Below are 12,645 nucleotides of genomic sequence, written 5' to 3' on the forward strand. Positions count from 1 at the left end.
CTCCCTGACGGTCGCAATTATCTAATCACTGGTCATGTACATCATGTACCATGTACAGTACATGACCTTTCTATTTCCATTGTTCCTCATATCTTACATCACAACTATGCAAGGTCTAAGACTTTCTCATCATAGAAGATTTCGCATCAAGAAATCACCGTAATGGAAATAAACCACAACTATCAAAGCTACCATACCAAAAAAATTGTTTTGGATTGATTAAGTAACCATACCAGTAAGACTCCCTAATCGCGAAATTAGCAACCGTCAGGTAGCATGTATACACATTAATGCTGTCTGCAAAAAGCAACCTCATGGTGGCGCTAGAAGAGGGGCATGTGAGAAATCATGGGCAGAGGTTGTGGTTTGCCAGCCAAGAAGTTGTGTGTGCAAAGTTTGGCATGGATAGGGCAACGGTGCCGGAGATAAGAGTAGGGCCAAAAGTGTGATGTGACCGACAGACGAAGGGACTGACTGGCTGACAATCCTAAATACGGAATAGACTTTCACCATGCCACTTGCCACATTTAATTCCTGACTTGGCCTCCTGGCAGCCTTAGGGGTTTCTTCAGAATAGGTAACCTCTTTAACCCTGGCATCCCCCCATTTTGGGCATGTCATTATAGACCAAGTAAATAAACCAGTAAGACTCCCTAATCGGGAGATAAGCGACCGTCAGGTCGCATGTATACACCGCTTTGCGACCTGATGGTGACGCTAAATGGGACAGATCCATGTTGATGACAGGACTCTAGACATACTGTGTGCCGCTTTGCGTGATTTTAGGTCAAGATCTGCAGGGAGCAGTGTCCAAAAATGTGTTTTGCAAGAAATGTGGTTTGGCAGCCAAGGAGTGTGTGTGCAAAGTTTAATTGGCATGGATAGGGGCAACGGTGGCAGAGATATGAGTAGGGGAAAAGTGTGACGTGACTGACAGCCGGTGGAGGTTTTGATAGTAACTGCAACCTGACGGTCGCAATAAATCATTAGAAACATTTCTGAAATGTTTCGAAAAAAGTGGGATGATTTTGATACTTTTTTGTTGATTTTCCAAATGATAAAGTGACTATTTCTGGTAGGCTATTGTGGCAGTCATTGTTCTAATAATTAGTGTGGGTTGTCAATATTTGGCTTTTGAAATGCAGATAATGTATAAGCATATAAATAACCACATTTATAATGTAATCCATAATCAAAATCAACAAAAAAGTATCAAAATCCTCCCAATTTAAGTTGGTATATGGCAATTTCCAGTTAAAAACGGCCATTTTGAATTTAGAAAATGTCAGAAATGGATTCAGCATCCTCAATAACCCCCAAAACCACTCCAATATTGTTCAAACCGGCCAATCAGTTTTTGACATATTATCCATTATTATTACCCGGCCTGTTTGGATTCTTGATTCTGATTGGTCGAGCGCTGAAATCAGAGGTCTGTTATCACCCGATAACAGACCGCTCCGCTCTATAACAGACCGCTGCCTAATCAAAGACTCAGAGCACCTGCTGCAGTCAAGTAGTTGCACTGCGTGAACCTTGTGCTGTAGCCAACATGTCAGCCATGTAAACAACCACACAGCAACATTTACAACTAAACGTTGATCTCAAGAATGTTTTTAAAAATATTTTAAGCGAGAAAGAGAGGACGTAGTATCAGAAAATGGATTCTATCTAATCAGCACTTCCTTGTTTTCCAAGGCGACCGTGTCGCGCTGGGAGGACGCCCAGCGCAACACTTGTGGAACACTTCCAGCCGTCTGTAAACAAGGAAATACTTTGTTTTGTTTTTAGTTTTGAGTCAAATTATTACTTTTATTTAGTAGCCGGGTAATAAGCGGGATAATGAATGGCTCCTTGGTGAATGACGACAGATAACTTCCCTTCGGACTGATAACTCCCCTCGGCTAGCGCCTCGGGGAGTTATCAGTCCGTCGGTCAGTTATCTGTCGTCATTCACCGCGGAGCCATTCATTATCCCTTACCTATAGGGGATTATGCGAAATGAAGCGACTTATGCAAATTATGAAAATTGCTCAACATATGCAAGTTAGCATCCGGCAGTTTCTACATGATGGGGACCCTTACTCAACATTTCTAACATAAAACATTGGTGTACTCAATATGCCAGGGTTCAGATTCTGGCAAGTGGACTAATATGGCACTTTATGAGGTTCATAATGTATTTCTGGTCAAAACAAATATTGATCACTTATTTTGTATGTCTGCCATTTTAGAAAAATAGTTTGTGCATTTGTGCAAGTCTTTGAATATTTTTGACCCGATTCTAAATTATAAATGTCTTCTAAATCCTTCTAAGGTTTTTGAAAAACGCATGTTTCTACATCAGTGGTTCTCATACTTTTTCATGTCAAGGACCCCTAGAATAATATGTATTTTACCCTAACCCTCAAAATATTATGTATCAGGGACCCCCCAGAAGCTAATATTTGAGTTCGCTTTAAATATATATATATATTCAAAGATTTGCAAAAAGAAATCAAGATCTTTCAAAAATAGCTGATCTACATCATGTGAGCTTGTATATCTGCTATTTTCAATAGCTAAAGTATAAGATAATTCCAGGTCTTAATGGGTTAATCTTATTTTCCCTCTCCTCTCTTCCTTCCTGCACGGTTTTTCTTTCCTAAAAGGTGTGTGTTCAATAACATAACGCTGGCTCTCCTCTCCTCCAGGTAAGGTTGTTACTCCAGAGAAGATCCAGGAAGCAAAGGAAGTGTACAGAGAACACTTTCAGGATGATGTCTTCAACGAGAAAGGCTGGAACTACATCTTAGAGGTCAGAATCACACACACCCACGGCGCACGCATGTGCACACACACACACACACACACACACACACACACACACACACACACACACACACACACACACACACACACACACACACACACACAGAGCAAGCCTTCAATTAGATTAGCTTCATATTGAATTTAGTGGCTAGATTGAGTTTGAGATCTCCCTAAACAGCGTTTGATCATAAAACCAAAGTCATTCACATCTGACCACATTCACCAAATGGTCATAAAGTCAGGGGACCCATGTTCCCAGTCATAGGCTTGTGGTAACAGGGATCTTATATATATATATATATATATATATATATATATATATATATATATATATATATTTATATATATTTATATATAAATGTATATAACATGGCAAGGCTAGTAGCATCACTGCCCGTTGGTCACTCACCACAGGCCATACTGTAGGTATAAGAAGGAGGAGGGTGTTTGACGTGCATGCACTGTACCCACTGTTCTCCACGATATGGACAAAATGTCATAGTCTAACATTTACTTTTCTTTACAAATCATTCTTATTTTGAAGTCCGACGACCGGAAGCATGTTCATCCGACTTGATGAACACGCTAAGCTTTGCGATGGCCATGGAACGACTCACTGATCGTTCAATAAACAAACGTCAGTAATGCTGTTTTGCACCTGACATAGGGAACCAACATTTAAACAGTGAATGCAGCTGCTCGCCGCACTCTGGTATTTTCACACGTCATTTAGCAATTCATTTACAATGAGAGGCGAGCGAGCGAGTAGGGAGCCGCAGGACCGGCCTTAGGGATGGGACGATATGAAAATGTCATATCACGATTATTGTGACAAAAGAAATCTCGATTTACGATATTATTGCGATAATCAAAATTCATTATCCTGGGGCGGAACATGATTTGCCAAAAAATTGCAGATCTACAAGCTCACAACGTGTTGCGTTGCAACGCGTTGTGAGCTTGTAGATCGGCTATTTTTTGGCTAAGACATTTGATAGAGAGTGACAAAAAGACTGTATCAAGTATGTATATTATAAGTACCTTTTACCAATAGAGTTTTTAAGTGGTACCGGACATGCAGCTCGGCAAATAAAAGGTGAATTGATCCCAGTGCATGATGGAGGACGATATCGTGATGAATTCAATCTCCACGATACGATTATCGTGAGTGTTTTTTATCACGATAAACGATAATATCGCTTAGCGTCCCATCCCTAACCGGCCTTTGAACTTATGGCGGCCGTGCTCGTCTTGTGCACGCGCCCACCCGCACTAGAGTTAAATTGTCTTGAAGGGAAAGAGGCCTTGAATGAGCTGAGATTGAAATGAGCTATTTAACACTCAGAGCGTGAAGGGATGTTTGTGATTACGACTTTAGCCGTACATGCAGGCTGAACTGGTCATGCAGACTGAACTGACGGAATACCTGCACCACAATTTTGGTTTTGGTTTTGCACTTTCTTACTTACTAATACAGTTAGGGCTGTCACGATTATGACATTACATGATGATAATTGTCACTCAAATAATTGCGATTAACGATTTAATTGTGTATTTGTCGTTGACAATTGCATTTCTGTTTGGCTTTTAGGCTTTGAAGTTGCACATGGCAATTATGACACATACCAAAACCAAAATATAAAAAAATTAAATACTGACATATTTGACAACTTGATACTTAAAAAAGAACATTGATAGAAGAAATAGCCGATCTACAAGCTTGTAGATCTGCTATTTCCATTACTTTTTGAAAGTGTTTAAAACTATATTAACATTTCTAACATGGAAACGATTATGACGATTATGCGAAATAATTGCGATTAGCTCAAATAATTGCGATTAGGCGATTATGTCATAATTGTGACAGCCCTAAATACAGTGTATGCCTTGCCTCTTCAAGCACCTTGACCTGTATTATAACTTAATTTATTTATTTAATTACGCACTTGTATATTATTTTACTATATATATCACAGTATGTATAGATATTACTTGTTGCAGTCTCGCGGAGTCTGGCATATGTGATAAATAAAGGCTTTGAATCTTGTGTGTATCAAATAACCCCTAAACTAAAATGTGGTTGTCTGTGTACATTTCTTTGTGTTCTTGTGGACGTATGTTTCCCAGAAATACAATGGCCACCTGCCCATAGAGATCAAGGCTGTTCCTGAAGGCAGTGTGATTCCTCGAGGCAACGTTCTGTTCACCGTTGAGAGCACAGACCCAGAGTGTTACTGGCTGACCAACTGGGTGGAGGTAACGCACGTTTTACATTATGTCTACATAAGCACTAAACCAAAACCATGGTGTCCTTATGTTGGGCATGTCATCAATGTTAGTGAAAAATTGTCAAAGGTACAACAAAAACAACTACCGGTAATCTACTAGCTCGTAGATGAGGTGATTTTGCTATTTGACGTACAACAAAGTATTTTCAGTTGTTAAACAGTATGTGTGATTAGGTATGCAGCCTAACTATTGTTCGGACTAGGTTGAGAATGGGATGATCTGATTTTTGACGGGTTCACTGGTGTAAGAAAAGATGATGAGCACCCTCTGTTTTATTATGGCCTTGTACGCTGATCTTGGTTTTTATTTAAAAAAATTACTGTATTTTAGAAATGGCTTTAGGGCTGTTATTGCGACCGTCAGGTCGCAGTTACTATCAAAACCTCCACCGGCTGTCAGTCAGTCAGTCTGTCCGTCAAGTCACGTCACGTCACAATTTTGCCCTACTCATATCTCCGCCACCGTTGCCCCTATCCATGCCAAACTTTGCACACACACACTCCTTGGCTGCCAAACCACAACCTCCAGCCCTCATTTCTCACATGGCCCTCTTCTAGCGCCACTATGAGGCCGATTCTTGCTAAACACATCTTTGGACACTGCTCCTACAGATTTTGCCCTAATATCATGCAAAGCGGTGCACAGTATGTCTAGAGTCATGTCATCAACATGGATCTGTCCCATTTCCAATATTCCCTCTTGAATGGCTACGACTGCCTTCCAAAGTTTGTGTATGCGACGTGACGTGACGGTCGCTTATCTCCCGATTAGGGCGTCTTACTGGTGAGTTTAGTATTGTCATTTATGTATTGTTTTTATTGTATTATGGAGCACCCCAACCTATAAGATTTCCATGTGACAATAAATCTCCTGAAGCTTGAATCAACCTGTGTATTCACCATCTCGAAATAATTTAAATGGGATCAATTTATGAGCCCCAGCATTCTTGGTTCCTGTAGTGTTGTTCTGCCTTTCTTTCACTTAATTGGATAGGATATGATGGGAGGATAACAGTTTATTAATCCCCCAGGGGGAAGCAGCAGCAGCAAAGAGTAAAGGAGTTTTATCTTTATGTTTATTGCACAACAATATATAACTTATAACAATAAACTATACTCACTCGCAGGCAGACACACACGCTTTGCCCACACACACACAAATACTACATACAGTGTAATCACTAACAAACTAGGACTAGGCCCGAATGAAGGTTAGTTAGAACATTCCTTTGTTACATTGGCTGATTCAGATCTCAATTCCAAGGTTCGGACATTCGTTTCTTTCTTTTCTCACTCGCAAGGCTAGTCATTCTGCAATTTGCTAGCCATCCGGTTTAGGGAGGATACAGAAACGGTCTGTGTGTGTGCATTAGGTGCAGCCATAGCTGAAGTGATAGAGCAGGGTTCTTGTATGTTTTCAGGCCAGGGACCCCCAAACTGATGGGGCGATGGAGCAGGGACACCCCAACACCTCGTAGGGTGCGGCATTATATGCCACAGTTTTCTTACCTTTCAACGCGGGCGCGTGCGCGTCCATCGTGCACAATCCGCGCGCACGCCGTGGTCTGTTCGCGATTACAAAAGATGCTGCTGCGTGGAAATCACTCTGAGGGAACGCGGACATTATTTAATAATATATAATATTATATTAATAATAATTGCCGCGTCCTCCGACGTCTCAAAATGACACAGAGGGGTACATGACTCCTGCTGCTGTCTGCTTTGAGTAAATGAGGAGGGACATGACTCCCCCTGCTGTCTACTTTGAGTAAATGAGGAAGTGATCTGCGGTGAAAAACGACTGATAAATCATAGTGATTTTATCATTATAATGGATAAGCCTAAACGAACCAGTTCACATGAACACTGATGTAAAATAAGACATCTGAACGGCTACATTTATTTATACAATTAAAATGTCATGAGCCAGCACAGTTATAGGGGGGTTTGCCCAGACTTCTTTTTCTTCCGATCACCAAAAGAAGTCTGGGTTTCCGAGGCTACGTGGAAATAAACGCAGGAGAAAGTGGCCACAGTGGAACGTGTTGTCCCGCCCCCCAAACATGCATGTCCGGTTCCGCTTCTGGGCCCAGAATGGAAGCACTAGCTCTAGGTTAATTAGTAACCCCAGAGAGGCGATCCACTTTTGGATTGTTTTTAATCAAATCGAATTGATTAACCGAGAAACATGAGATCTTTATTTGCGTTCAAGATTGTTTTCTTTTTTTTTTTTTTTATAATTTTTGTCCCGCGATTTTGTAACCCATTTTCACCCAGTGCCAATTGCCTATGTAATCCTGGGCTCTGCTCTCCCTCTGCCGCGCCTGGGGAGACAACGGACTGACCTCATGCTCCCTTCTATGCATGAGTAGTCTAAGTTGCTTCTTTTCACCTGACATTGGCTTGGGCATTCCTGCAATCTGTGGGCCTCTCACAACACACACACACACACACACCCACATACACTGTCATACACATATACACACACATATACTCACTCATAAGCACACCCACACTCACACATACAAAAACACCTGGTAAATGGTGTATTCATATAGCCTCTTTATCCAAGGCGCTTTCAGAGATTGTGCATTACATTCACCCATTCACACACACACATTCATACACCGATGGCAGAGGAAACCATGCAAGGCACCAACCTGCTCATCGGGAGCAACTAGGGATTCAGAGTCTTGGACTCTTGGGAATTTGGCTGGTGTTCTCTTTGACACTAACTCTGGGGGAGCCCGGGATCGAACTGGGAAACCTTTTGGGAACCCTCTGTGTTCTAAAGTTTCTCTACCCCTAAGCCACTGCCGCCCCATGTGCCGCCCCAGATGTTGTACCGTATTTGCTGGACTATAAGCCGCACGTGAATATAGCTGCACCAGCTAAATTTAGCAACAAAAAAAAAAAAGATGTGTACATATAAGCCGCAGGTGTCCTGCCTGCTTCCCGCTAGAGCGCCCCTGGTGGCCGTTAGCTGTAAATATCTATATATAAATCCTTGTTAAAGACCATTGTAAAACGGTAACTAACCGGCCGTTAGCTGTAAAAATCTTTATATAAGCCGCACCGTTGTATAAGCCACAGGGTTCAAAACATGGGAAACTAGAAGCAGTGCTCTTCCGAGCACAGGTCTCCACCAGGCCACACAAATCAGCCTGTTATAGCGCCACCATGAGGCTGATTTAAAAAATGTGGGGCAGAGGTTCTGAATTAGCATCCAGGGAGTGTGTGTGCTCAGTTTGGCAGCGATCGGGCCAACGGCGCCGGAGATTAGCTGGTAACAACCAGGCCACACAAATCGGCCTGTTATAGCGCCACCATGAGGCTGATTTGAAAAATGTGGGGCAGAGGTTCTAGATTGGCATCCAGGGAGTGTGTGTGCTCAGTTTGGCAGCGATCGGGCCAACGGTGACTGAGATTAGCTGCTCACAAACTGCGAGGACGCACGCACGCACGCACGGACGGACGGACGGACGGACGCACGGACGGACGGACGGACAGACGGACGGAGGGGAAAACATACTCAAAGCCGCGGCTTATAGTCTGGCAATTACGGGTATGTTCATTTGCAAGAGAGATTGACAGAATTAAGCGTGAATTAGTTATTCAAGTTGGCCCAAATCAAATACTTGACCTAACCAATGTACTGCCAGCCAGGCTGTGTTTTCCAAGTTGACGAGTTTACATTTGCATACAGATGTAATGGTTCTTCATGTGATGCCGGATATCGTCAGATATCTCCAGCGTTGGGGGCTGTAGTTCCCCCACAAACGATCAATTACAGTTTAGGACTTCACATAGGAATATTGTTTGTTCTTAAAGTTTTAGGTGACTGGTCAAATCTTCATTTTAAAGATAAGTATTGTTTTGGGCATTTTTCATAGAGAAGAAGAGTGTCTCCAGCCGGAAATTGAACTCTCATTTAAAAATAATGCTTCTCAGCTGTGCATCATCAGGCTGAGTTCAGAGAGAGGACCAGAAGGTCTCTGGTCAAACTCACTGCTGTCAGTCGTGACTCTGCAGTATTTAACACACTTACCATGACACACATCATTTATTTTCCTCTCTGTCTGTCTGTCGGTCTCTCTCTCTCTCTCTTTCTCTCTCTCTCTCTCTCTCTCTCTCTCTCTCTCTCTCTCTCTAATCTACAGAAACATGATTCTCTTAATCTAATATTTGATTAGTGAAGTTGCATCATAGATAGGGCTGTCACGATATGACATTTTACATGACGATTAATTGTCACTCAAATAATTGGCGATAGCGATTTAATTGTGTTTTTGTCATTGACAATTACATTTCTGTTTGGCTTTTAGGCTTTGAAGTTGCACATGGCAGATATGACACAAAACCTAAATACATGAAGAAATTACTGACATATTTGACAACTTACTACTTAAAAAATAACATTGATAGTGGAAATAGCCGATCTACAAGCTCACAACGCGTCGTGATGCGACGCGTTGTGAGCTTGTAGATCTGCTATTTCCACTATTTCTGACATTTTTCAACATTCACGATTATGACGATTATGACAAAATAATTGCGATAATGTCAAATAATCACGATTAGACGATTATGTAATAATTGTGACAGCCCTAATCATAGAATCTAATAAAGGTCATCCTTCTCTCTCTCTCCCCGATACCTATAATCAGTGCAGAACGCATATAATTTGACAGTATATTTATTACTAACGCTCAATCAGATAAGGTTGGGACGGTGTGGAAAGTGATTATAATAAAGAAGGCAGTCTACATGTTCTTTTTCATAACGACAATGTCATGTTGAGTGCACTGCAATCCAGGGGGATCTGTAACTCATAGGTCACACTCTGTAACCTGAGCACAGAGAATGCAAGTGTGCGTAACACGTGCACGCACGCACGCAGGCACACACACACACACACACACACACACACACACACACACACACACACACACACACACAGACACACAGACACACACACACACCAAAGCATATACATACAGATACGACTCACAATGCAACATACACACTGTCATTCGTCATGGTCCATGTCCTTTGAGTACACTGTAAAATAATGCATGCACACTCAAATTTACAAGCTCACTGTCAGTAATTTCACTGGGTCTGATGAAAATAAGTACACATGCACGCGTGTTTCCTAAACCCACCAGGATTGAGTTAAGACCCGCCTCGCGGAAACGCGAGAACTTCCAGGAGTGGCTGAAATCCTTGCCAGACACATGGGGGGTGGATAAAGTCAGACCTAGTAAAGGCATGAAGACAATCTTGTACTGAGAAAAGCCTGCATTTGCACAATGCACAGCTATTAATTTGTCACTAAAGTGCTCAAAATAAACTGTGCTAAAAAAATTACTTTGTACTGTGCTTAAAAAAGGTAAAACCTAGTAACTTTGCTAAAGAGAAAAAACGTAGACTACTGAGAAAGCTATTAATTTGTCACTACTGTGCTCAAAATAAAAACTCTTACTGATTATCAGTTAAATTGTTATAGTTTGGATATGGCTTTGGGCATATTATGCTGCGTGTAGTATTGTAATGGATCAGTAGGTAGTAAGTATTGTATTGCTTTGCACTAAGAGCACTATATGCACTTTCATACTTAAGATTATTGAGAGAGGCGTATCCGCGAGGCGGGTCTTAGCTCAAGCCTGGTGGGTTTAGGAAACACGCCACATGCACACACACTAGGGATGGGACGATATGAAACTTCATATCACGATTATTTTGACGAAAGAAATCGCGATTTACGATATTACCACGATAATCAAAATATCCCCATCATCCATTATCCTGGGGCATAACATTTGCCACAAAATAGCGGATCTACAAGCTCACAACGCGTCGCAAGTTGTGAGCTTGTAGATCGGCTATTTTTTGGCAACGAGATTTGAAAAAAAGGACTGTATCAAGTACGTATATTATAAGTACCTTTTACCAATAGAGGGTTTAAATGGTACTGGATATGCAGCTCTGCAAATAAACAATGAATTAATCCCAGTGCATGACGTAGGACGATTTCACGATAAATTGAATCTCCACGATACGATTATCGTGAGTGTTTTTTTTTATCACGATGAATCGCTTATCGTCCCATCCCTAACACACACACACACACACACACACACACACACACACACACACACACACACACACACACACATCATACCGCGGTAAATGCCAAACAGATGAGACAAAATGCACACACATTCTTTACAACTCCTATCATTGCAGACGGAATCTTCACATCCAGTCAAATCGTGCACAAACAAAACAGGCACCCTGCTGTCCCTCAGATGTGATTTAACACACACACACACACACACACACACACACACACACACACACACACACACACACACACACACACACACACACATACACACACACACACAGAATTCTTCATGAGGGATATAAATATATACACAGCAAACACACACAGGGCTGACATAAAAATAGACCTAACTCAGCCCACTGTCCTTGGATAGTGGCTCTACGTCACCAGGTCATGCAAACACACTCTCTCACTCTCTCACTCTCTCACTCTCTCTCATCCTTCCTCGTTCTTTCTTTCTCCACCCATTTTCTAGGGATGGGACGATAAGTGATATTATCGTTTATCGTGATAAAAAACACTCATGATAATCGTATTGTGGAGTTATAAATTATCGTGATATTGTCATCCGTCATGCACTGGGATCAATTCACCTTTTATTTGCCGAGCTGCATATCTGGTACCACTTAAACCCTCTATGCAGTCTATGGGTAAAACGTACTTATAATATACCTACTTGATAGTCTCTTTTTCACTCTCTATCAAATGTCTTTGCCAAAAAATAGCCGATTTGCTATTTTTTGGCAAATGTTCCGCCCCAGGTTAATGGATTTTGATTATCACGATAATATCGTAAATTGCGATTTATTTTGTCACAATAATCGTGATATGAAATGTTCATATCGTCCCCTCCCTATCTCCACCCCTTTTCTCATCTTTTTCCTCATCCGGTCTGTTTCATTATTTCTCCCTCTCTATCTTGTTAAGTCTCTCCTCCTCTCTGTCTTGCTCTTTTTTTCTCTCCCCCCCTCATTCCTTTTCATCTCATCTATCCTCATTTCTCTCTCTCTCTCTGCACAGTTTTCCTGCTCTCTTCTCTCCCCCCCTCCTTCTTTATGTCCTTCTCTGTCATTGCTTATGGCGCTCCATTTTGTTCTGGGACATTGACCAATGTGGGACTGTGTGTGCATGTGGGTGTGGGTGTGCATGTGGGTATGCGTGCGTGCGTGCACATGTGTACAGCCCCTCCCCACCCCCTCCTGCCGCTGACATTCTTGGTTTGTCGCATTAGGATGATGCCACAAAACATTGGCTGTGTATAAATATTTGTATGTGAGTGTGTGTATTTATCTACTGTGTGTGTGTGTGTGTGTGTGTGTGTGTGTGTGTGTGTGTGTGTGTGTGTGTGTGTGTGTGTGTGTGTGTGTGTGTGTGTGTGTGTGTGTGTGTGTGTGTGTGTGTGTGTGTGTGTGTGTG

At 41.9% G+C, this 12,645-nt stretch overlaps 1 protein-coding gene across 1 annotated transcript in view; it reads left to right on the forward strand.

The window, feature by feature from the left end:
• nampt1 (nicotinamide phosphoribosyltransferase 1) overlaps nt 1–12,645 on the forward strand; it is a 53,520-nt gene that overhangs the window by 19,384 nt on the left and 21,491 nt on the right. The window contains exons 3-4 of the mRNA XM_080754159.1: nt 2,694–2,797; nt 4,939–5,067. Of these exons, the coding sequence (XP_080610285.1) occupies nt 2,694–2,797; nt 4,939–5,067 (233 nt within the window). The remainder of the gene's footprint in view (nt 1–2,693; nt 2,798–4,938; nt 5,068–12,645) is intronic.

Source organism: Nannobrachium achirus (assembly GCF_963921795.1).
Source record: "Nannobrachium achirus genome assembly, chromosome: 23".
Classification (NCBI taxonomy): domain Eukaryota; kingdom Metazoa; phylum Chordata; class Actinopteri; order Myctophiformes; family Myctophidae; genus Nannobrachium; species Nannobrachium achirus.